The 26281-nt window shown below is 50.6% G+C and overlaps 1 protein-coding gene and 1 long non-coding RNA gene across 3 annotated transcripts in view; one reads left to right on the forward strand and one right to left on the reverse strand.

Moving 5' to 3' along the window:
• The first annotated feature begins 724 nt into the window (after nucleotides 1–724).
• On the forward strand, nucleotides 725–3444 carry POU4F1 (POU class 4 homeobox 1). The gene is made up of 2 exons (XM_048493108.1): nucleotides 725–1138; nucleotides 2298–3444. Exons 1-2 carry the CDS (start codon nucleotides 1016–1018, stop codon nucleotides 3315–3317), a joined length of 1143 nt encoding a protein of 380 aa, XP_048349065.1. The 5' UTR covers nucleotides 725–1015; the 3' UTR covers nucleotides 3318–3444.
• Nucleotides 3445–4863: 1419 nt separating this feature from the next.
• The window catches only part of LOC125430842, a 234366-nt gene continuing 212948 nt past the window's right edge, over nucleotides 4864–26281 (reverse strand). For both annotated transcript variants that reach the window (XR_007244227.1, XR_007244228.1), the window contains 2 exons: nucleotides 18948–19068; nucleotides 4864–5669 (listed from right to left, as the gene is read on the reverse strand). This is a non-coding gene — a long non-coding RNA (uncharacterized LOC125430842). The remainder of the gene's footprint in view (nucleotides 5670–18947; nucleotides 19069–26281) is intronic.

The raw sequence follows: 26281 nt of genomic DNA on the forward strand, positions 1-26281 counted from the left end.
CAGACTAATATACGATACAAGCCACCATTTAATAAGAGCTTGTAGCAAACGACTGAGCTTTATGAACCGCAATGACGCCCCAACGCTTCCCAGGCGCCCCGATCTGCGGGCGAAAAGCAACGAGACAGTGGCGCTGACCCATGGCTCATGCACTGACCTCTCACCACGGGTTGGAGCGGCGTGGCTCCTCTCCTGGCGCATGCATGCGATGGCCCTAACCTCTGAAGATGCCAGCCACAGATGCAGGCGAAACGCCAGCAGAAGATGCTACTGGAACACGGCGGTACAGTCCGGAAACCCCACAACACCCCAGTGATTCCTGCCGTGAAAAACCTTGGACAATACTAACGCCCTAACAGATCCCACGCGCGACCGTTGCCGCCTCGCGCCTCGATTCTCGCCCCCCCACCCGCCCGTCCGCGCCCCCAACCTCTCCGTGCGCCCCCCAACCTATCTGCCCGTGCCACAGCGGCACACGTGTCGCAGCTCCAGGTGTCCCCGCAGCCGTCTTGGCCTTTGTCCCCGAGCCCGAGCTCAACCTCTCCGCTTCTCCTCCGACGTGAGCAGGAAGCCGCGACCCGTGCGGGCGGAGGGGAGAGGGAGAGGGAGGAGGAGGAGGAGGGAGGGGGGAGGGGAGGAAGGAGGAGGGGGGGAGCCGCGGCCCGTCTGTCAAAAGCCGAGTGGCAAGTTCTCGCGAGAGGGAGAGCCGGTCGGGAGCCACGGGATGTAGGGCGCAGGTGGAGGCAGAGCGCATCTCCTGCTAGCCGTGGGGTAGAGCAGCCAGAGGAGGCAGCCAGGCGGCCGGGCTTGCAGGGAGGCTCGGGCGGGCGCGCTCCCGGGGAGCTCCGAGCGCCAGCCGCCGCCTCCTCGCCCGGCTCCGGCGCTAGCAGAGCCCCTCGCTCATCCCTCCGCGCCCGGTGCGGCTCCTCCAGTGGAGTCCTTTCTCCCCCCCCCTTCTTTTTTTCGCCTCCGTCGATTTTTTGGGGCGCGCGTCGCCTTCCGCCCCGCCGCCAAGATGATGTCCATGAACAGCAAGCAGCCCCACTTCGCCATGCACCCCACCCTGCCCGAGCACAAGTATCCGTCGCTGCACTCCAGCTCCGAAGCCATCCGGAGAGCCTGCCTCCCGACGCCGCCGGTAAGGGTCCCGCCGCCAGCCCTGCCACCCACCCAGCCACCTTCTCGGCTGCTGCCCCCCCCTTCCCCCGCTCCCGTGGCTTCCTTTCTCTCAGGCGCCCGGGGTGCCTCCGTCTAGCACCCGGACGCCTCGGCTGCTTGGATGTGTTTCTTTCTCCCCGAGCCCTTCCAGGCGGGATGGGGTCGCCGGCTTCCCCTCCCCGTCTATCCCCCCCTCCGTCGACAGCTCCCGGGTCACTTCCCCAGGTCCGGGGGAAACTCGACCTCTTCCCAAAGGAGTCGTGGAGTGGGTGGCCGGGGGAGCGCGCGCTTTGGCGCGCCCTGGACTGGAGCCCCCAGCGCCGCCCCGGCTGCCTCTCTCTCTCTCTCTCTCTCTCTCTCTCTCTGTCTTGGCAGGCCAGCCCCCCCCCCCCTCCCCGCTCGCCAGGAAAAACTTCTTCGCGTTCCCGCTTTCTAACCACTGGGCTCTTTCCCTCCCCGCCGTCTCCCTCTCCCCCCTGCCGCCCCTTCTTCCCCGGATCTTCCCATCTCTCCGTTTCTTCTCTGGTTGTCCCTCCGTTTTTCCCCGCTGTGCTCCCTCCCCCCCCCCCCCATCGCTCAACTTCTTCCCCCTCTTTGATCTCGTCTCTTTCTTCCACCTTCACCGCCTCTCGCTTTCTTTCCCCGCCGCCCTTCTCGCCTTCACCCTCCCGGCTTCCCCTGGTCTCCCTGCTTGGGCCGGTCGCCATCCTTCCCCTCCTTCCCCCTTCTATTCTTTTCTTCCCTTCCCCCTTTTATTGACCCCTACTCTGTTCTTCTGGATGGGGGGGGGGTGTCTGTCAATCTTCTCCATCTCTTATACTGTTTCATTCGATCATGGCCCTACTTTTTACCTTCACTTCCCACTTGTTCTTTCTTCCCTTTTCTTCCTGTCTTTCCTCTGTCTTCTGTGGCCCCACTTTCCGCATGCTCAAATGCTTCAATGTTCCTTCCTTCCTTCCTTCCTTCCTTCCTTCCTTCCTTCCTTCCTTCCTTCCTTCCTTCCTTCCTTCCTTCCTTCCTTCCTTCCTTCCTTCCTTCCTTCCTTCCTTCCTTCCTTCCTTCCTTCCTTCCTTCCTTCCTTCCTTCCTTCCTTCCTTCCTTCCTTCCTTCCTTCCCGGCCACCCCGTTTGTGTCGCCAGCAGCTGCAGGGCAACATCTTCGCCAGCCTGGACGAGACGCTGCTGGCGCGGGCCGAGGCGCTGGCGGCGGTGGACATCGCCGTGTCGCAGAGCAAGAGCCACCCGTTCAAGCCGGACGCCACCTATCACACCATGAACAGCGTGCCGTGCACGTCCAACTCCACCGTGCCGCTGGGCCACCATCATCACCACCACCATCACCACCACCACCAGGCGATGGAGCCCGGCGACCTGCTAGAGCACATCACCTCGCCCTCGCTGACGCTCATGACCGGCGGCGGGGGGCACGACGGCGGGGGCGGCGGAGGAGGAGGCGGCGGAGGCGGCGGAGGCGGGGGCCTGATCTCCACGTCGGCCCACCCGCACTCGCACATGCACAGCCTGGGCCCCTTGGCGCACCCGGCGGCGGCGGCGGCCATGAACATGCCGTCGGGGCTGCCGCACCCGGGGCTGGTGGCGCACCACGGGGGCGCGGCGGGGCAGGCGGCGGCGGCAGCGGCGGCGGCTGTGGGCGCGGCGGGCCTGGCCTCCATCTGCGACTCGGACACGGACCCGCGGGAGCTGGAGGCCTTCGCCGAGCGCTTCAAGCAGCGGCGCATCAAGCTGGGGGTGACCCAGGCCGACGTGGGCTCGGCGCTGGCCAACCTCAAGATCCCCGGCGTGGGCTCGCTGAGCCAGAGCACCATCTGCCGCTTCGAGTCGCTCACGCTGTCGCACAACAACATGATCGCCCTCAAGCCCATCCTGCAGGCGTGGCTGGAGGAGGCCGAGGGCGCGCAGCGCGAGAAAATGAACAAGCCCGACCTCTTCAACGGCGGCGAGAAGAAGCGCAAGCGGACTTCCATCGCCGCGCCCGAGAAGCGCTCCCTCGAGGCCTACTTCGCCGTCCAGCCGCGGCCCTCCTCCGAGAAGATCGCCGCCATCGCCGAGAAACTGGACCTCAAAAAAAACGTGGTGCGCGTCTGGTTTTGCAACCAGAGACAGAAGCAGAAGCGCATGAAGTTCTCCGCCACGTACTGAGCGCCGCGCAAAGAAGCGCGCTCCCGGAGCAGGGCGCCCCCCCTTTGGACCCCCTTTGGCGCGCCCCCCCCCCCGGACGCCCTCGCAGATCGGGCAGACTTGGGCTTTTTGGAAGGCGGACGGGGCGGACGTGAGGGGGGGACGCTGCGGTGGAGGGAGGCGCACTTTGCGCTCAGCCGACGGACTGCTCTTTCTTTGGGACTGGAGACTCTTCTTGGGGAGGGGGATATTATATATATATACAGATATATATATATATAGATAGATCTGGCTTTGGGGACCAAGGACAACGGATGGAACCGAAAACGTGTCCCAGGAACTGGGCGGAAAGGCGCCACCGGGAGTCCGCTTCACTTGGGCGCCCCGTGTAAAAAACAGAACTAAAGTGGAGCGGGCTTTTTGGGGAGGGAGGGGGGTGGGAATTCACTTCTCGAGGCCGAGCCCTTCGGACAGCCGGGAGGACTTTCGGCGGAGACACAAACACACACCCAGACACGTTGACCCAGAAGTACTGCAGACAAACGTAGGAGCCCTCCCAGGCGCGTTATTGTCCCCCCCCCCCAAAAAAAAATCGTCCGGAGAGGAGGTCAGGAAGTCAGACTGGGCTGGGGAGGGGGGGGTCGGTTTTCTCTCTCTCCCTACCCGCTCTCTCTTTGGGACTTCTCTCCCCCTCCCCCTTCTTGCATTGAGTTAATTTGGTTCCGGTTTGGTTTCCCCATTTCCCCCTGCTCCCAATCTTTAGTTTTTGAATGGTTTTTTTTTCATGCGAGGCTTTGCGAATGGGACTTATGTGTTGGAAGGAGGGGAGGGCGAGAGGGGGTGGAAGAGACAGAGAACTTGACGCTTGACTTAGGAACTCCGATTTGGCCAGGTTTGGGGAGGGGCGTCTCCAGAAAAGTTACAGCCACCCCCACCTTCCTGACCCGAAGAGTTCAGTACGGGGGAGAGGAGATCTTAATTGAAAATGAACGGGATTTTTAAAAGTTCTGTCTTTCCTTCTCCCCTTCATTTTACACCTCCCCTCCCTTTTATCTGCGTGGAAATCTTTGGAGGCAAAAAGACCCCACAGGTTTTTGTTCTGGTTCTGGACACTGTAACGTCCTCTTAGTTCCGCCGGCAGGGCTAGAGATGCTGTAGCGCTGTGTTTTCCAAGAAGGTTTCTTCCCTTGGAAGACTGTGTGTCCCAGAGGTTGCAAGAATGACCCTCTTCCCTGGTGGTTTAGAAGGTCTTGGAGTGGGTTTGCATGTCAACAGAAGGAGAAATAAGTTCTGCTAAATAATAAATGCCCAAGGGACAAAGTGTTGGGGACCAAGGAATTTGCACTGATCCAGTTTCCCACGCCGGAAAAGGGGAGCTGGACTTCGGGGAGTGATATTGAGGTCTCGGGTTAGAAATGGGAAATAATAATTCAGAACCGGAAGGAGACTGGGGAAGGTGTACCAGGAAAGGAAGGCGGCGGAGGGGGGTGGGGAAGAGAGAAATAAGAGCGGGAGAGCATTCTAGACGTCTGCAGAGAACGCTTTCATCTCCAAAAGCATTTCTTTAAAAAAACAAAAAGGACTTTTCTTTTTTATCGAGGAAATTTGGGAGGGGTGGTAAAGGGGGAGGAGCTGAGATTATGCATGCATACCCTGAAATGGCATAGGAAGATTCAGAGATCAGGTCTCGGGAGGCTGCATTTTATTTATTTATTTATTTATTTATTTATTTATTTATTTATTTATTTATTTATTTATTTATTTTGATTTAATAATTTATCACGCCTGTCGAAGGAATCTCCCCCCCCCCCAATACACACTTCCAGTGTATCATTGTTTGCAGAGCAAACGTTTCTATGCATTCGAAACTGAGCACTAAAAGGAAAAAAAAATAAACTTAGACTAGTTTCCAGCAATTTTTGTGGGGGTGGGTGTTGTTGGGTTTTTTTTTTTTTTTGAATGATGGATGTGATTTCACACGGTCTGGACTGCCTGTTTTTTTTTCACCGAAGTCACATACGGAGACTCACATACCCACAGACGCACACACGAAAACGTTCTTGTCACATTGAGTGTATTTAGATTTTTTTAAAAGGCGAAGCGAGCAAAACAAGGGGGGGGGGGAAATGAAGAAAGATGTTTGTAAATATTTTCTTTAATGCACAGAAAGGGCAAAGATGGGTAGGAGTTAAACCACGTGTCACTGAATTAGCTACCTGTTCCATGTATGTTTGCTGAGCTTTCTCCTCGGTTTTCGGTCTTCTTTATTTATTTATTTTCTTTTATTTAAAAAAAAATCCTTCAGAAATATTTCTGTACGCCAAAATATACAACAGGGAGATGTGTCCCAGCACACCTACAAATAAAACAAACCTGGAAAACAAAACAGAAAGTATTATTAATACTTATTATTTCTTTTATTACAAGGTGCATTCTTTCTATTTTTTAAATTTCTGACACACGACCTCTAAAAAAACAACCACCCTGGCATCGAGTCCTTAGACAGAAACCAAGACAAAGAGTCTACCAAAAATTTTTAACAAATCGAGAGTTGTATTTTTCTGCGAAAATTCAGAAATCCTGACGATAAGATAGATCTTATGTGAAAATGGATGCTCTGAATAAAATGAACTATATATTAGCTGCGTGTGTTTCTTGACGTTTATTCAGGTATAAGGGCAGAAAATCAGAATTTGTGAACCAAAAGGAAAAAAAAAGTTTGCTGATAGGGTTTCGCCTTTGTAAAAAAAAAAAAAAAAACCCTAAACAACCAAGCCTGAATAGATGAGACAAAAAGACGATTCGTTGTTTTAAAATTATTATTTTGGGGTTCATAAATCTGAAAAAAAGAGACGGCTCCTTATGTTGTGTATAGAATGGTAGGTTCAAGTGCTCAGTGGCCCTGATCCAGCTGAAAGGAGTCATGCGGGACAGCAAACTCTTATGCGTGTGAACTCGGAAACAAGCCCCATTGACTTCCATCCGAGTTATTCCTAGATACCTGATATTGTGGAGCAAAACTCGGGCGGATTGCAGTCAACGGGATTTACTTCGGAGTATTCAGGACTGGACTGCAAATCGCCATTAATTTGAACTAGGTTTAAAAAAAATTAACAAGCAAAACACACCACAATAATTTTAAAATTGAAGCTAATGGGGATCTGACAGACAGATAGTTCAGAATTGGGATCATTTTCTCTGTGATTATGTCTCCCTCTTGTAGCCAAATCCGTTTAAGTTTATCTGTAAAGTCTAATGTGAAATTCACTGCGCCTTTGGCGTGCGGAAAGGAAAACTCAAAAGCTATTTTTGTTTTCTGCCAAAGGTAGATTTCTTCCACTGAAACAAGATTCGTTTCTTTTGTCATGAACTAGAACTGTCATCGGAGATTTTAAAAAATAAATAAATGCATTTCTAAAAGAAAAAACAATATTATACATATATAAGTTCTGCCAGGTATTATTTTTTTTGGGGGGGGGGAGAGAATCAGGAGCAACCAAATAAAATGAGCATCAAGTCATGTTTTATTTTTCGTGAGAATCCACGCGAGAATCCAGACCTAAAAACACGGCTGGGTCCCTTTTCCAGTCCGCTGTGCAGATAATATGGAGATCAGAACAAATGCGGTTATGATAACTGTGCTGTAAACGGCAACAGAGCTGACAAGCGCCTCTTCCAGGTTTCCGGATGTTCAGGGGACTCCGAAACGAGGCGAAACAGTCACGAATCGTTTGATATCATGTAGGATATGCCGATCTACAGAGGACTGGAGCAATGATAAATTCGGATCAACGGGATCTTAACACGGGGGAGCCAGAAAGGCACAGTGGATTCCGCACTGCATATTTGCAACGGCTTATAAATGAACCCTTTTTATAAAGAGAGGGCAACTCTTGGGGCATCCTCCAGCCAAAGCGGTGCATCCCCCTGGCCCCATTGACTCCTAGGCCGGAAACTCCAACGCTGAACTTAACTGAAAGCCACGGGACTTTCCAACTGCTTGGTTTTGGATTTGGCTGCTTTTGCCTTCAGTTCTTCATTGAAAAGGCGGTCCTTTTCTTTTCTAAACCCAACTCTGTACTTTCCCCCTTGCCTTAAAGGGATTAAAGGGATGCTTCATATTTTCCAACCAAACTGATGCTTCCGTTCGGCCTCCCTAAACGAGCGTTCAAACCAGCGATTCTAAGCAATGGGATTGAGTCCCATTGACTCGGGAGCAAACCTGTTCCAGAGAAGACACAACCCGCTGGAGCAATAAGGGGGGTGGGGGTGGGGAACTCGCTATTCCAGAGAGCCAGCAAGGGGTAGTGGCTCAGAGCAGGTAGACTCTAACCTGGAGAACCAGGTTTGATTCCCCACTCCTTCAAATGAGTGGTGGACTCTTCTCTGGTGAACCGGATTTGTCTCCCGCTTCTTTCACATGCAGCCTGCTGGGTGACCTTGGGCCAGCCACAGCTCTCTCTCTGAACTCTCTCAGTCCCACCTGCCTCACAAGGTGATTGTTGTGGGAAGAGGAAGTGAAGGAGTTTGTAAGCTCCATTGAATCTCTCCTCCTCCTCCTCCTCCTCCTCCTCCTCCTCCTCCTCCTCCTCCTCCTCCTCCTCCTCCTCCTCCTCCTTCTTCTTACTTGCATAGGAGTCATTTGCAGCCGGTCCATGCACGAGTTCCAGTCCAGGCCACTCTTTCTGGACCCCTAGGCTCTGGGAGGGATCCAAGCTCCGGATCCGATATCTATAAGTCCCCCCCCCTCCACCTCCATTCTTCCAACCTTCCTCACCACCCTAGCCCTGACTTGTGGAATTCCTGTTGAACACTTGTTCAGAAATCGCTTTCAACTCAGATTAGACCTTCATAAATGAATAATTGACACCCAACTGCAGGGCTGGTATCGATTTCCCACCCCCACCCTCGCCTGTGCTCTCCAGCTTCATTCGGTCCTACTTCAACAAGTCCACCCCCTCCCCTCCCCTCCCCTCTTCTCCAGCAGAGAATTTGTGGGGTGGATTCACTTTCCACCAGTCCTGCCCACCCCTCGAAGGTAATTATTTTCGTGGATCGCATTCCGCTGTCTCTCATGGGGCCCCTGATATTCCGCTGGTCCCCCCAGACGATTCCAAATCCCTTTGATTATTTGTTAGAATCCCCTTTCTATAGCAACCCCTCCCCAGCCATCGTTTTGTTTACCTGCTTTTATTTATATATATATATATTCTCTGAGATTATATATATAAAATCTCAGAGAATCCACACTTGATTTTCTCCCCAAGCAGCCCTGCCCGTGGGAACTGGATCCCACCTGCGAGACGAGCGACTGAGGACAATTAATTAATCTGCGATTTAAAGGTTGATAAAATATTAGCGCTGGCGTCCCTCCCCCACCCTGTGCTCCATCCGGCGCCCGGACCCGAACTCGGGCCGTGTCGGGCTTGGAGCCAGGCGAGGCAGAGGCTGTCTGGCGCCAATCACGTGGGCTCCCCAAGACTTGCTGCAAACACAATTACACGGCCGCCCGCTGCATAATTCATGCGCTGAGATTTGGAAAATTAATAAAATGAATTATAACAAGAGGCTAATTAAAAACTTTAGTAATTGTCGTCGAGGCGGCTTGATGGGAGGCGGCGCAAGGCCCTTTGCCTTCCTTCTCCCACTTCCCTCAAGTATTTTCATTTTTTATTTAATAAGGACGTGGGAAAGACCCACCTCTGGATAGGCATTTGGGTTAAGTCCAGGTTGGAGAGAGATTCGCAAGGCCTCTGTGTATGAGTGTATTGGGGGGGGGGGGTGTTCGCTCTAATTTGTAGAACTGGGTTCGATTCCTGGCTCTGCCACTTGAGCTGTGGAAGTTTAATGGTGAATTAGATTAGCTTGTGCACTCCAACACACGCCAGCTGGGTGACCTTGGGCTAGTCACAGTTCTTCGGAGCTCTCTCAGCCCCACCTACCTCACAGGGTGTTTGTTGTGAGGGGGGGAAGGGAAAGAAGCCCTTTGAGAGGCCTTACAGGAGAGAAAGGGAGAATATAAATCCAACCGTTGTTCTTCTTCTTTGGGGGTAAGGGCCGAAGATGGGAGGCCAGGGGGGCGGAACAGCCACATATAGAAGCCGGAGCTTGGCTGAACTTGGCTGGATCCTTCCGCTTTTCCGTTGGGTCTTTTCCAGGTGGTCGATCCGCGGCTGAGGAAGCTTCGCCGCTGAGCCTTCGCAGCTGGGAAAGGAACTCCCTTGAGCGCTTGATCCGAGCACTGAGCGCAGGGCGCAAACAGGGTGGGACGCAGGGTGGGACGCAGGGTGGGCGCTTCCCACTCCTCACCGGAGCTCCCAAGGTCTTCCGCCCCAAGCAAGTGGGTCACTGGATCCAAGCTGCAAACTGCACCCTTGTTTCCACAGCCCGACCAGACGGATTCTTTTTCTTCCTCTCCCACACGCCCCCACACGTGGGGATGGGGTTGAGTCGCCTGTCTGGGTGGCTTCTTTCAGCTACTGCTGAGGAGTTTGGGAGGGACTGGTTCCGGGAGCGTGAGAACATTTTGTTTCCTTTGCAGACTTCAAGAGACCCAGCAAGAAGGAAGAGGAGAGCCCTCCCCACCCGCACACGCTTCCAGACTGCTTAGCTAACTTATCTTTCCCTTGATCTTGTTGGATGTGGCAATGTCTAATGGGCAAAAGAACTAAGGAGAAGACCCAGCAGGGGGCGGGCAAATGGTCAGCTAGAGGGGGCTGAAAAGACTAGTGACCCCTCCTTCCTTTCGGGACACCTCTTGTCTGTCCTTGGACTGATAGTCTGGGGTCTAATATCCCTGCTTCTTCTGGGAAGTTAATGCCAGAGACTTTTCCAAGGAAGCCAAGATAGCAGCATGCTATTTTCACGTTTCTTGTGTTCTAATCTGGAGAACTGGGTTTGATTCCCCACTCCTCCACCTGAGCGGCAGAGGCTTATTTGGTGAACCAAATTTGCTTTCCACACTCCTACATTCCTGCTGGGTGACCTTGGGCGAGTCACAGTTCTTCAGAACTCTCTCAGCCCCACCTACCTCACAAGGTGTCTGTTGTGGGCAGAGGAAGGGAAAGGAGCTTGTAAGCCACGAATCTCCTTACAGGAGAAAAAGGGGGAGTATAAATCCTAAATCCAAACAACTCCTCCTCCTCCTCTTCCTCCTCCTCCTCCTCTTTTCCTAATCCAATTGCAATTCCCTAATAAAACTCTGACATGTTTGCCCTCTTAATCAGCATGTTGTCCACTTCTCTGGGCAGCAAAACCCAACAGACATGAATTTAGAGGGCTCTCTGTCTGTCTACCCTCGATGTAACTCTGCGCTGAGCTTTCATTCCTGTGCTTTCTGTTGACCCCCCTTCCTTTCTCTCCCCCTTGAAGCCTGCCCTCTAACCTATCTCTCGGCTTCGAAAGATGAACGTAGGGGGTGTTGGAAGATCAGGAGATTTTTCAACAGGGCGGAAGGAATCTATTGAAGCAGGTTTCTTTCCTGGCGGGAGGGGAAGAGAGCCGTGATCCATACTTTTCCTGGCACCCCGGGCCTTAATAGCTTCATGCCGTCTATTGTATCAATAGGTACATCGACAGAGAGAACCAAGCAGGGCCCTTTTTAAGGCCCAAGGAAATTTCCCGGAGCAAAACCAGGAGGCTAGATTCGGTGCAGAGCCCGGCCGCAAGAGGTACAGAGACCAGCCCGTCCTATCCCCCCAACCCCCATTCCCCAATCCCCCCCACTCACCCAACGCAGCGCACCCGACCTCCCGGTTTCACTTGGTGCTCCCAGCCTGCTGCCTAAGCAAACCTTCCCGTGTCCGCCCGGTGCCTGAACTGCTGCTGCCGCTATTGAAATGCAACTCTGCACATGCTCCAAGCGCTCTGGGATTAGGTGACACGTTCACAGCCCTAGGGTTTTCACCTGGTATAGTGGTCAAGAGCAGGTGGACTCTAGTATGGAGACCCTGGCTTGCGTCCCCATTTCTCCACATGAGTAATGAACTCCTGTCTGGTGAACCAGGTTTGTTTCCAGCTCCTACACATGAAGCCTGCTGAGTGACCTTGGACTAGTCACAGTTCTCTCAGAACTCTCTCAGTCCCACTTGTCCCATAAGGAATATGTTGAGGGGCGAGGAAGGGAAAGGAGTTTGTAAGCCTCCTTGAGTCTCCTTATAGCAGAAAAAGGCAGGATATAAATCCAAACCCTTCTTCTTCTGGGGCTAAACCCTCCACCTTGGTTGAAATGAGGCCTGACTTAATTCCTTGTGTGGTTCAAGGGTGCCATCTGGCAGGCGTTGTCTCTCCCTAGCCCCGCCCCCTTTAGAAAACGTGGCCAGTCCGGAATAACAAGCCCCAGGGTTGGTTGCACACCATAGTTTCTATCGAAATGGGTACGACCCGGCCAAAGTGAAATGCACTGTTTTATTGGCGAAGATATAAACAGACGCTTAACTCTCCGGTTGAAATTCAAGCTTTAATTTTAACTGACCCGCGATTTGGCTGGTTTGGGTTGACATTCCTCTGTGTGGCCTCCTGGCAGCCCCATTGGCTGTTTCTTCAATTTGTCGTTGTTCATTACGTTTTCCAGCATACCCCTGAACGGAGCAATCCGGCCTGATTCTTGTCCTGTCGGACCCAGGAGAACCCACCCACGCCTTGGATCCTCTCAGCCCAGCTTCCCTTCCGCCAGCAATCCTGAGCACCTTCCCCAGGGGATTCAATTCTATGGGCATCAGAGGGGCTTCCTGCCAATGAAAACACTCCCAAGCTTCCGACCTGGCTACTCCGCATGGCAGCCTGCCTTCCTATAATATATCTGAATTCTAAACGGTCTCTAAAGTAATTGAGTCGAGGCTTATCAAAATTCGGGAAAGCCCTGAGGTATTTTTCAGTGTCACAGACTGGAATAGATAACACCCACCCATCCAGTCTCTGAGCCTGTGCAAAGTACACTCCACTGCTTTATCGCAGCCAAACCTCCATGGATTTGGTGCTAAGGCACAGTTTCGAGTATCCAGGACAAATCGACCCCCCTCCCCCCAAAAACTCCGTAAGCCTAGAAGCGTAACTGAAGAAAGTCGGTGGGGACAGTGATGCATACATAGAGTCATACTTAGGGGCGGGTTGTGTAGACTAGTGAATTGGGGGCAGGGAGTGTGGGGCTGCGGTTTAGAGGCCTTTGTTTTTTTCCAGTTCAGGGACTGGTTCGCACATGCTGGTCCGATGAGCGCCAAGTGGTGCTTGCACGTGGGAACGTGTGACCGCCTATCACGCTCCACACGGACAGTAAGCAGCCAGCTGGACTTACGTGCACAGGTTTCTGTCGGTATCAGGACAAAATTTATTGAGTCTTAAAGTCTTTCTAGTGCTCTGTAACGTGTGATACGAAGAGAAGGCCAATCAAACAAAAGGCAACTTCCTTAACCCCCTCCCCCCCACCAGGGAGTCGGTTCACACAATTATCTGCACCATGAATATGCAACCTGTTCTTTTCAAAATGGGAGTCCCAAGTACCATCTTTCTCGGAAGTTTAAGGAGGGCTGCTGGCTAGGCAAAACAAACACCATTTGCAACTTCTTCTTGGCCCTGCATCTGCAGCTTATCCCAGCTGAACTGAACACTGCTAGGGGAAGAAGAAGAAGAAGAAGAAGAAGAAGAAGAAGAAGAAGAAGAAGAAGAAGAAGAAGAAGAAGAAGAAGAAGAAGAAGAAGAAGAAGAAGAAGAAGAAGAAGAAGAAGTAGTAGTAGTAGTAGTAGTAGTAGTAGTAGTAGTAGTAGTAGTAGTAGTAGTAGTAGTGGCAAATGCAGTTCAATGTAGCAAAATGCAAAGTGATGCACATAGGGGCAAAAAAATCCAAACGTGCTGTGGCCGTCTTAGTTGATAGTTCCATGGGAGTGTCAACTCAATGCATGGCAGCTGTGAAAAAGGCAAACTCTATGCTGGGGATCATTAGGAAAGGAGTTGATAATAAAACTGCAAGGATTGTCATGCCCTTATATAAAGCCATGGTGCGATGGCACTTGGTCGCTACATCTCAAAAAAGGATATCGAAGAGATAGAAAAAGTGCAGAGAAGGGCAAGGAGGATGATTGAAGGATTGGAGCACCTTCCTTATGAGGAGAGGCTGCAGCGTTTGGGACTCTTTAGTTTGGAGAGGAGACGTCTGAGGGGGGATATGATTGAAGTGTATAAAATTATGCATGGGATAGAAAATGTTGACAGAGATACATTTTTCTCTCTTTCTCACAATACTAGAACCAGGGGGCATTCATTGAAAATGCTGGGGAGAAGAATTAGGACTAATAAAAGGAAACACTTCTTCACGCAACGTGTGATTGGTGTTTGGAATATGCTGCCACAGGAGGTGGTGATGGCCACTAACCTGGATAACTTTAAAAAGGGCTTGGACAGGTTTATGGAGGAGAAGTCGATCTATGGCTACCAATCTTGATCCTCCTTTATCTCAGATTGCAAATGCCTTAGCAGACCAGGTGCTCAGGAGCAGCAGCAGCAGCAGGCCATTGCTTTCACATCCTGCATGTGAGCTCCCAAAGGCACCTGGTTGGCCACTGTGAGTAGCAGAGTGCTGGACTAGATGGACTCTGGTCTGATCCAGCAGGCTAGTTCTTATGTTCTAAGAAGAGGAGCAGGAGCAGGAAGACAGTGCAGGAGTCTTTCTTTCCCTTACCTGAGAAAAAGGAACGCTTTGGAATTTCAGCATGCAGGCCAAAATTCAGAAGCCACAATTCTTCTGAATCTCTTGACGGCAGGGGAAGGGGTGGTGGTGGTGGTGGAATTTGGCAGTCTGCCGAAGAGAGACGTCCATTCCCCACAGCACCCACCCTACCAAGCCCAACTGAGAAGTCACCCTCCTACTCTCTCCCAAACGAACACTTCCGGCCTCCCCCTGGGATAAACCTCTGCCCCGCCCCCGGACCGGGACGTGGCAAATGTTGCGGGTCTCCAGCGGCGGCAAGCCACTCGGTTCGCCTCCCTCTCTCTCTCTCTCTCTCTTTTCCTCCTTTTTTCCCCTCCCATGAGCCCCTCCTCGCAGAAGCGTGTTGACAATAAACATTTAATGAAGGCAGAGACTCGGATGTCTCCAGACGGAGCCGGCTTACTTTAAATAGACCATTAGCATGGCGTTCCCTGACTTCAAACGCGCCGCGCGCCAGACCCGAACATTCGGAAAATACAAAAGCCAAACCTGTTTATACAGATAGTTGCAGCTGTTTGTGCCTCTCCTGACAACCGTCTCTCTCTCCCCCCCCCCCTCCCAAACACGCTTCCCCGCCCGGATCCCTTCCGCCGTGTTTAGTAACAGAAACTTAACTCCGTTCAGCTTACTCGTGGTTAAGGGCGAGCCGGCGAGAGAACGAGCGAGAGAGAGAGAGGGGGGGGGGATGTTAAATACAGTTAATGCAATATTAATCGCCCTTTGGTGATATAAAAAGCAATATTTTCAGGCGGCTATCGAGCTTTATCGAGAAGCCGGAGCGGGGGGAAAAACAGCCGCAGCCGAGGAGGGCGAAAGAGGTCTGTATTTATGGCTTTTGTTGACTTTTTGGGGCTGCCGAGGAAAGCAGGAACAGACTCCCCCCCCCCGGGGGGGAGGGCGTTTGGCTGCTCCCGACTCGGGAGCAGCAGCTGCGCCGTCCACGGGGTCGGGCAGCCAGACCTTGGGCGCAAATCCTAAGAACGACTAATGATTTATGTTAATTCCGCTTTCAGTTGGGTGACTTTATGAAGGCAGGCCTGGGACTTGAGAGGGAGCCACGGGGACACGGTCGAACGGGCTTGTGGCTCGCTTGGGGAGGTGCGGGACTGCGGCTGCCCGAGAATGGAGACTTGAATTCGGGACAAGCCGGTTCCGAATCGGATGCGCGGTTTGTTTGTTTTCCCCCCCATGAAAGTCAACATGTCTCTCTGCGCGGAGACCGGTCGAAGCGGATGGATTTGGACTTGGAGGGGGGAGTCGGTTTTGTCTGACAAAGCGACGGGCTGGACCGGACCCAAGCCCCCAGCCTCACTCGCCCCCAGCCACACCCGCACTTTTCACGGGAGTCTGCTCGAAGCTGGAATCCGGCGCCCCCGGAATGGCTAGGACTGCCTGAGACCAGGTCCAAGCTCGCGCTGGCCGGGCTGATAGAGCCGGGTTTGCTCCTGAGAAAGTCTGAGAAGCGATCCCTTCCTTGGTACGAGCATCCTCTGAAATCCGCCGGGGCGGCAGGCGAGGCAAGGGAATGGGTGAGGAGGGGCATGGATCGTGCCAATGAGAACGTCACAGGAGGGATGCCCGCAGAAATGGGAATGGCGGCGTTCTCGTTTGTTTACGGTTGGGACCCGCGAAGCGCCCTCGAGTTCGAATACAGCTGCACACCCGTCTACACCCCCCCCTTCTCACTTGGCTTCAGTCGATTTCACTGGAGAGCGGAGCTGCCATGTCTTGAGCTCTAAACTGGGTACTGCAGAAGGCACACCGAGGACCTACAGGGGGAGGCGAAATCTACCATCTGCTCCAGGATCCAAACAGCGCCTGCAGAAACGCCACCGACAAGCCCAGCAACAGGGCGCAAAGGCTTCCTGAGTTGCATATCCTGGACATATGGCTTTCAGAGATAGGGTGCCTTTGACTGTGGAGGTTCTGTCTGTATTTGGACCAATAGCCGCTGCGAGGCCTTCTCACCTTTCGGTTGCAACCGAAGACAGAGCATTACCCTTTATTGTAACAGAAGACAGATCATTATTTTGCGTAACCCCCACCCCCCAAAAAAACACATGACACGTGATTAGTTTCTAATGGAGAAAATGCACTTTCCTTGACGTTTTAATAGAGTTCAGTAGCAAAGATATAGGGGAATCGAGCTGCCAACTTCTCCCCCCCCCAATAGTGCCCTTATGCCTCTGATAACGGCAAGAATGCGCTCTTTCAAAAAAGAAGAACCACCCTCTTCACACGCACCTACTTCAAAGGAAAGCACAGGAGCATTGCCAACGAAAACGATTTGGCAACCATCGATGGACCGGGATGACTGCATCTCTGCTGGAGGATCTTCACCCCCCCCTTCTCCCACCGGAAGTGAATGAACAGATATCAACTGAGCGCAGTGAAAGCGGAGAGAAAGCAAAGCGGAACAGACGCCCTCCGCTCTGGGAATGAGAGATAGGCCGGCATTGCTTCGAAAGGGAAGGGCTGACTTACCTCCTGTCCTGAGTCAGACCAGGGTGAAATAGTGCCCAAAGAAAATGACACCCAAGGTGCGTGTGTGTGTGTGTGTGTGTGGGGGGGGGCTCTTTATTAACAGGAGAGCCCGGAAATCGTAGAAGAGGACCTGGAGAGGTCGGCGTTTGTATGAAGACCCCCTTCTCTTCTCCCACAACTAGTTCAGCACCAAGGAGGTGGACAGCTCCGCCTCGGAACAAGGCGAATGGTCTTTATTCCACCATGGCCTACTTGACGTCACGTGGACAGTTGGCTCCTTCTCCCCAGTCCACCCCAGCTCCGATGTTTCCTAGTCGTTCCCGAACTTTCTAGAAGTTTCTTCCTCTCTTGTCCTCCGGGAGGTTTAAGGACAGGCGGATAGCTAGGTAGATAGAAATCCTGAAAGGGCATCGAATCTGCAGTTAGCGGGTGGGTCCTGGCGGGCCTTAAAGGGACAGCAGAATTCTTGGATGTGCTGACGCGACTGGCAGGGAAACAGGGACAGCTTTCCTTGGGAGCCTTGGGTCATACAGGCAGAGAGAGAAATGGACGGAAGGAGGCGCTGGGAAAACCTGGGAGTATATATCTGAGTATGGTGTGTGGGTGTGGGAAGTAATTAACAGCGTGATTCTATTCAGAGTTGCTACAGAGTAATTCTGCTCAGGATCGCACTGTATCAAACTTTAGAACTATTGGCCATGCAGGTGAATGGACACACAGGTATAGAACAACTCTCAGAACATTCATGATGTTTCGCCCCCACCCTTCCCCAATATATTGACCATATCATATAAAAAAACAAGGACAAAGTTGTGGCTACTTTCTGGTCCCACTTTTTTCTGTTGTAGGAGCTTATTGTTTTATGTATATGGTGGTGTAGGTACTTTCTACAGATGCTGCAATATTTTGATTTCCCTTCCTGCAGAATCCGAAACAAGCAGTCTTAGGAAGGCTGAGAGGGGGCACCAAATCGCTGATCCCTGAACCTTTTGATCTGGCTTCTGGCAGTAAACCTGTAAGAATATGGCTGGGGAATATACTGACCAAGATCCCAGTTGATCCAGTGGTACTTACTTTAGTGAGCTTTTATTAGTTTGGAAGGTAGGTGGTTTGCATTTTTTTAAAATGTGGACAGCATCCAAAGAGATACAATGGTGGACAGCATCCAAAGAGATACAAATAGTTTTGGAGACAAAACAAATTTATACTTGCATTTTCACAAATACATCTAAACAGCCCTAGATCATCCAGCTACATATTTAACAAAAGTCAGGTATGTTTGTATGAAGGGGTCTCTTAGTTGTAGTGTGCTTTCAGTTTGAAACTTTGCTATCTGGATCTGTAATGCTGGGTTGTCATTAAAAACTTTGAATGGTCTGTGTAATGTTTTATTTTGTGAGTCATCTCGGGCTGTTTCCTAGAGAGGCGGCATAAAAAGGTGCTGAATAAATAGATAAATGAAATGCATAACACAACGTGTGTATTGTGTGTGTGTTAGTATGTATATTGTATGCGTTTGTGTGTGTCTATGTCAGGCCAATTACACACACACACACACACACACACACACACACACACACACACACACACACACACACACACACACACACACACACACACACACACCCCTATTTTGATTTCTCAGGAGGTTTTAAAAATATCCCCCTTTATTGTGGATTTCTATCCCAGATCCAGCAATCCATGCAGACTCGTTTGATAGGTTCCTCCTCCTTTTTTTAACAGGGTCGCTGGTCTCCCCTTTTCTGTTCCTCATCCTTTAAATGTTGGTGCCGTTTGGACAATAGGGACGGTCATAGAGGCCATGTGTGGAAGGTGCGTGCGCGCATATATACCTACATGCCTGACCTACATATATGTATATGGGGGGGGGGGAGAGAGAGAGAGAGAGAGAGAGAGAGAGAGAGAGAGAGAGAGAGAGAGAGAGAGAGAGACTCCCGCCAAGGCACGCTCCATTTCCTCCAGTTTAAGAAACCTTGGTGGCTCTTTGTTGTCTTGAGCCAGGGAGCCGGTTGCGCTTGAGCCGTCAGCACCAAGGACAGCTCCCCGCGAGCAGGGCTCGCGTGATGCATTATTGAAGGCCTGCATCCAGCAGCTCCGGGCTGCCGCCTTTCCGCGCTGGGCTCGAGATGAAGTCTTACTGTGTGACTGCACAGAAGCTTCTAATATGTTAATGGCCGTAGGGGATGCCTAAGGAAGCGTCTCAAGCTGCTTCGCACACCATATGTCAGGCCGTTAGCCACATGGATCTATTAATCAAAGGGAGAGGGAGAGCGGGGGAGAGGGGGGGGAGAAGAAGAGAAGCCTTTCCAGACCCCCACCCCATGTCACTATATTTCCCCCTGCTTCAATCCCCATCCTCCTTTAAACCTCTAAAATAAAATGTACCCAGTCATGAGTCAAACCGCCCCCCCCGAAATAAATAAATAAATTAAAAACAGCAGTACCTGGAGCAGAAAGACAAAGAAGTCTTGATATCTTCCAATCCTTCAAGTAGAACATTAATTTCTCAAGATAAGAAGTTTCTCTCTCCCGCGCTGCTGCGGATCCTATTGGGTGGGCAGGAATCTGCATCGGCCCATAGAGGAAAGGAAGAGAATTACTCCAGAGTTTTTCGAAATCCCACCTCGAAAGCGCACTTCAAACAATGGCGTTTCAATCTGTTCTTCGTTGGCTCTTTGGCGTCCCGCGGTAAACTTTTGGTGATGGTTGAAATAGACCGGGTGAGCCACCTTTCCCCTCCCAAAGGTCTGAATCTGTGATCTCCCTCCCAGATTACTTGAGCCTCAGGGGAAAATGTTGAAAAGGATGCCATTCGCACCCCATTGACGGGAAGGGCCTGTCTTCTATAGATCTTCACAGGGTGTCCCTTGCACCCAGAGTTAGGGTGCAAGTTGACTGGAGAACCTAAAATCCACAGGAACAAACATGACCTATAGAGGCAACCAGAGGAAGCACTTTAGGTCTCAGAAGACTAACATCAAAATCATACTTAAAGTGGGGAAAGAGCTTAAGCTTTGAGCAGCAATGCTAAGACTGTTTGCCTGGGAGGAAGCACCATTGAATAACCATGGGCTTACTTCTGATTAAACCAGTTTAGGATTGCTCTCTTAGTTTTTATGGGACTGATCCAGTGTGTCATCGATTTACTGCAGATATGACCGGGTCAAAGTTCAACATTCTGCAGGGTTTTTTTTACATGGCTGACCTACATACATGGCTTTGACTAGATCAGGCCCATTATCCAAGGCATCAACATGGCTTTCAGGAATATAGCAGGGGGTGTTTAAAAAGCGAATAAGCTAAGTTTATGTAGCAGGTGATCTAGTGTCAAGTACCTAAAAGTTTCATCAACTTGTTCTGTTGAAATCTCTGGGGTTTGTGACAGGGATTGTGATTGGGGGGTGAGGTGGGTGTGTGGAATACAGGCTAGATTTGACTAGATTTCTGCTATTGAAAAGAGGAGTTTCCTTCTTGAGAAATTATGTCATTGACTGTGGGACTTCGGCTCCTTCCGCACATGCAGAATAATGTGCTTTCAATCCACTTTCAATGCATTTGGCAGTTGGATTTTACTGTGTGGAACAGCAACATCCACTTGTAAACAATTGGGAAAGTGGTTTGAAAGTGCATTATTCTGCATGTGCGGAAGGGGCCTTAGGTGGCCAAGGCCTCGCACCACAGAACTGGGCTGCAGTGAGGAGGGGACATGACAAGATCTAGATAGAGCTGGTAGGGCGCTGTGCCTGCCCATATGCCACTTCTTGCCTGGCCAAAGCAGTGCACCTAGTGAAGAGTGGGTGTCCTCTTGATCAGTGTGAAAGTGTTGGCATAGTGCACAAACCAGCTAACATCCCCACTGGACTGGTTTCCAAGGACTGGCCCATGCCAAGACACCCCGGGGTTTACGAAAGGAGACAGCAATATAGATCTTGAATCTGCCCATGGAGTGTGGGGGAGCCCCCCCCCCCCAGCAGCCATACAGGCAGTGGGGCAGTGGGTGGGTGGGTGGGTGCAGCTGATGGTTTAACCGTGTGGAATAGCCAGCTTTACAGCTTTCTCCCCTTTCGCCCCTACTTCCGTGACAGATTATGACTGGCCTGCCCCGTGATTAGAGCTCAGTCCTGCAAGACCCGTCTTAAAGCATCTGTTTCTTTTTACAAACATTTGATTCAACCCAGGCTATTCAAGTATCCTCCAGCAATGATTCAGAGCAAGATGGAAATAAATATGCAATGAGGTCCAATAAACGGCAGGGAAAGAGAGAGAGAGAGAGAGAGAGAGAGAGAGATGCAGCGGTTGAGCTTGCCAGCCTGCCTTTCGCTCTGCAAAGGCGCTTATTGCTCCTCTCCCCCCCCCCCCTTGTCAAATTTGGGCGCTCAGCCCCGCCCCGCCGTGTTCTTTTCCCTCCCCTCTAGTTAAAAGGTAACCCCATATATCTGTCGCTTTAGGTTTCCAAAGACTCGTAACTTAATTCCTTCAGGCTATTCATCAACCCAGTAATTAAACTAGCAAATGGATGTAAATAAAGTGAAATTGGTTTCATGACAGATGAGCCAAAGAGGCCTCTGACATGAAACAAAGCAGGACAATTATTATTTCGGCACCAGGCTATATGAGGGACTCCATCTGGATTTATTAGGTTCTGCAAGTTATTTGCTGGAAGCAGGCGAGATAGGAAGGCTCACTTTAATTTGACAGGGCTCCCCCGCCCCACGAATCTCCCCCTCCGGATCCAACCTTTGCATCCTAAACAGGCTGCGGCGACAGAACAATCTTCACATTAACATGAGCACAAGGAAGCACTCGCTGCCCGACCCCAAAAGCAGTTAAGCCGGCCGCTCTCTCTTTAAGACAATATGCCTCCTGATCTTTTTCTTCGGAGCCAGTGCTGCTACTGTTTTCCCTAGGAAGTCCTAGGCTGCAATTCTAAGAACACTTTCCTGGGAGTAAGCTCTGTGGAATCGAATGGGACTTACTTCCGAGTAGACCAGCTGAGACTTGCTCTGGTCGAGCAATGATCCCAGCACTTCCGCTTAACTAGGTTGGGAATATTAGCCTAGTACATCAAACGTCTGCGATCCCCTGGCGTCGGCTAATCAAGGAGGAGTCAAAACTAGTTTTGTCCCCAGCACTGAGCATTTGAGGCCCCTTGAAACGCCCGCCTCGGAAATCCAAGAAGCGTGAAGGCTAAAATCTTTCCGGATGCTCAGCTTACTCATTTCCATAACTGCATCTTTAATGACCGATGAAAAATGTCTTCCCTCATCCACCCCCCCTCCCCCCAACAGTAAAAGCAAAGCCAGCAGATCTGGAGGGGAGACGGGAGATTTGTTAAATATTTCCTTCTTTCCTACCAACCGCCTATAAGTAAGGCAGTCAGATTGAAGCCGCTGCCCAGTATTTGAGAAGGCTAGATTTCTGTCTTACAGAAAACAGGGATGGGGACCCCAGAAGATGTTGTTTGGCTTCTGTATGGGTCAAATCTAATTGGAGGTGGGGGGGGGGTCCATCTTGGGACTGAGGTAATGCATAGAATAAATAAAAAGGGCTCTCGCAGCAGGTGCACATTAGTCCCTTTACCCCTGGAAAGATTAGAAACGGGCTGCTTTATGCTTAAACGTACTCTCAATTATTTAAGCGCCCCTCCGTGATTAGCAAGTAAAAGTTAACGCTCGCGCCGAGCTTCAGCACCTTGGTCTCAAGAATAACGTGGTTTTTCCCCACCGCCCGCGCCGAGCTTCAGCACCTTGGCCAGCTCCCTGCCAGCTAACAACTACTCCAGCGGAGGGCACTCTCGGGGTAACATACATCTATATTGTGGGGACAGTTGTGGGAGGGGGTTGGGGGGCAATTGCGCCAATCCAGGCATTGCGGGGACGGGGGGGGGGGGGGCTTAAATCATTTTGTAGGCAAGCTCAATTGGTTAAAGCAATCTTTTGAGAAAGGCTGTGACTCTGACTCTCAGTTTACTTATATATATATATATATATATATATATTTTGCTCGGTTTTTAAGAGTCTGCCGAGAAGAATAGAAGGGAGGTGTTTTTTATGTATATGGGTCTTATGTAAGGTTCATGGTTTTCATGTTCAGGACGTGGGTCTAAGAACAGGGGAATTGAAAGAGGAAGAGGGAGAGAGGGAGAGAAAAAAAAGTGAAGGTGTGTGTGTATGTGGAGGGGAGGGGGGGGTAAAGAAGAACTTCTTGCAGGGTTGGGGACCAGGGGGAAGATCTGAAGGCGGATCTCCTCTTCAGCAATATCGTCCTAATAAACGCAGCCCCCCTCCCCCCGTTTCGTAATCCGCGTGAGGTGAAAGCCAAGATGATATTGGTCAAGTCTTCCGCAGGAAACTCACAGACCTACACACACACACACACACACACACACACACACACACACACACACACACACACACACACACACACACACACACACACACACACACACACACACACACACACACACCACACACCACACACACACACACACACACACACACACACCCCTAATTATTTTCAAGTTCTTGTAAAATTCTAAGTCCTCGCCTCGTCCTTTAATTAGAATACAGTATGAATGGAGGTAGCATATGGAGGAGAATGTCAAGGGGAAGCAGCCAGGGGGGCGCATCCTAGGAAATCTGTATTCATTTCTGTCTCTTGTTTGTTCAGTAATCTCCACCATCATAACTAAATCTCGGAACACTGATGTAGTCCGAGTTGTTGTTGACTCAACGTCAAAATTCAATCACTGGGGGTTTTGCATCAGCCGGGCTACTTATTTGTCTAATAAATCCGTCATTTTGTAAGAAAAATATTTGAGCAGTCGTACTTGACCTCTTGGTATCCACAAGTCACATTTATTCCTCCCAGTTTACAAATGCAAAATGGAGATGAACCTCTAATGCCTCGAGCGAGGGTGCTTGGTTTCTGATTGGATTTTAGATGGAAATGTCTATTTTAAATATCGGGTGATTAAATTGTAAACGGAATGGGATTCTGGCTTTGCACGCCGAGCTTTGCCTGGCAACTGAACCTCAAATTCCCCCCTTCCTTTAATTTAACCAGAGCCCTTTAAAACAAAGAAGTCGCAATAAAATCATTGTTAAAAGAAAATTCGGAAGGCTGTATTTCAGTACGCCAGTGATGCTTAGGTGAGAAGATAGGGGTGGCATGTTCAGATAAGAGAATGTGGGGCGCTGTCCCACCATTAGCTCTCCCTCCCGATGCCCCCTTTTTCTTTCTGAAAGGGAGGAGGGGTCGCTTTTACGAATTCCCCACAAAATTATTAAGAGCGGGACTTTCCACCGTAGCAGACCCGTTCGGGTTATGTGTCTGTGTGTCACAGTTCAAGAAAGTCTCCCCCTCGTCCAAACAAATTCAGTGACAAATGGAAAGAATTTATTATCAGTGGTAGGGGGAAAGGCCCATTTGCTTGTGCGCTGTCCGGCTTTATTGAAATCAACTGGGACTTTCTCGTTTCAGTGGGAAGACGGGGGAATCCTGAGTGAATTATGACCCCTTCTCCGAAAACTCTATTGTCCCAGTGCCTTTGGATCTGGAATACTAGGGTACCTCCTCCCCCAAATGTGTTCGGGGAAATGGCCATCAAATCTGATCCTTCAAAAATACTGAACAAATGAAGTCGAAGCTCAGGCAGGTCCCACCACATATGCGAGCGGATAGAGGCTAACAGGAAAGCAGCCTTGAACTTTGAAAAATTGGAAATCACATTAAAGCGAGGGGGAAATTCCCAGGGAACTTTATGGGATCATCGCCGGTCCTCTCCCGATCTCCAGCCGGCTTCCGCCAAATATAAATCCAAAGGGGGAAATCCGGGTGCTGAGTATGATCTTCTCCCTTGAGAAGAGAAACCTCGACCCCCATCAAAAAAAGTGGATTCCATCTCAGGAAGAGGATCCCGGATAATGCTACAATAAGCGGCTTTCGTTCTGAAGGGGTCCCTTGGGGCAAACCATCCCCTTTCATCTGGACCGCTGTTTCCCTACTGCGTGACTTATTTAATTAACCCATTGGAGAATACCTCTCAGAACCCCTTTCAGTGCGGCTCTTGTGGTTCCAGTTGGGACCCCAGACAATGTCAGAAGGAAGTTTTAAGAAGAGCGCTGCCTTCCTTCTCCCTTGAATGAAGTTTTTTGTGGACCAGATTGCCCAGGCTAAGTTTCCAGTCTGAAGAAGATTCCCTTTGCCTCGATCAAGTGAAAAATGAATCAAGCCTTTCTGTAGAAAGTGGGGGGAGGGGAAATTATTTCCACGAGTATTAAAGCTAAGGGTTTTTTTCTTTAAAAAAAAAGCTGAATGGGGAGGATGACCCTTTTTGATCTGGCTGGACACTTCTGGTTCAAGCAATTAAGTTTCAATCTCGAAACATCAGCTGTTGGCTAAGATGAAGTGGAGCTTGTTCTAGAGTGGATGGATTTGGACTTTTCAGACAAAGAGGGGATTTTTTTTGGAGGGAGGGAGGAATAAACCCTGATGGCTCATATTTTTTGAAGTGCAGTTCTGCCTCTTGTTGTCCTTTTCAATGCCTGCTTTTGCAGTAGCGTCGGATGCTAATTCTTCCTCCTGCCAAACAGTGTTGGGCAAAGCCTCCAGAACATTGTCTTGAAAACCAAACCAGACGCTCAAGGACAATTGCTTGACAATTAACTTGCGCCCCAGTTTCTTCTAGAACGCAGACACTCCGGGGGCCGGGCCGGGAGGGAGGGAGCCTCCTTTCATGGCCTCCAGCTGAGAGGTGCTGCTTTATAAAGTCTTTCAAACGGCGACCGGAACTGGGCTCCGTCTCCGCCAGCCTTGTAAACGCCACCAGCATATGGCTCGCCTGAAGAAACTTGAACTGGCTAAAGTTTTGATTTGCGATGGTTGTATTCCCCACCATGTAAGAGGAAGGTGGGCCAGTGGGTGAAGGATATTACAATCTTCATAAACCCGTGCTGGATCTCGACCTTCAAGTGTCTTTTGGACCAATCCCCTGCCTTTCCTTCAGACTTTAAAGTTAGGAAAGAGAGGATGTGGAGAGAACAAAAATAAATTACTTACTAAACTGCATTCTGAACTTTTTACTAGAAAGACAATGGTTTGTTTTGGAGGCTAATTGGAAGAGAGCGAATTAATACCGGATTCCATTCCGCATCCCCAAGGAGATTGCTTCGCCTGACTGCTTTACGGCCGCTTCCATCTTTGTTGCATAAAAGGCGAAGGCTCCGCCTTGGAGTGTTTGAGGACAGCCAGCAATTCCTTTCCGTCCATACGGCCAGCTGGAGGAGTCTCACTGAAGTTCGCGTTTCATGCCTCCTTAAAAAGGAACAGGGACGCGTTCACACGTTATTCTGCCCTTACATGTGATGTGAAAGGGAGTTCAGCATAAATCAAGGACACTTCTCCAAAGCCAGGGTTTGCCTTCGGGGTATAAGTGGCTGGAGGCAGATGTGCTGGATTCAGTACCACGGACAGCGCCTCCCTTAAGAGTAGAGCCAGAAGGCTGATAGAAATCCCTTCACATTTCACTTCCTGGAGTGGACCTTCATACCAACTAAACAAACAGCAACAATGAGAAGGAAGAGATCTCAACTACTGTGACCAGATGCAGAGGAGACCAGGCAGGCTGCACAGGCCCAAGCCAGGCAGAGAAAAGCTGAACTTATTACAACTCCATCTTTCACACAACTGTTAAATTGCTCCCTTTTCTAGCTTGTCTCCCTTGCCTTCAGACATACTCTTTGATCACCTCTTTAGCAAATACATCCAGGCTGCAGTT

The sequence above is a fragment of the Sphaerodactylus townsendi genome, linkage group LG04 (assembly GCF_021028975.2).
Source record: "Sphaerodactylus townsendi isolate TG3544 linkage group LG04, MPM_Stown_v2.3, whole genome shotgun sequence".
Lineage (NCBI taxonomy): Eukaryota > Metazoa > Chordata > Lepidosauria > Squamata > Sphaerodactylidae > Sphaerodactylus > Sphaerodactylus townsendi.

Coding starts and splice junctions, on each gene's coding strand:
- POU4F1 (XM_048493108.1), top strand. CDS start 1,016: ATGATGTCCATGAACAGCAAGCAGCCCCACTTCGCCATGCACCCCACC. Junction 1,139..2,297: donor CCTGCCTCCCGACGCCGCCG/GTAAGGGTCCCG, acceptor TTGTGTCGCCAG/CAGCTGCAGGGCAACATCTT.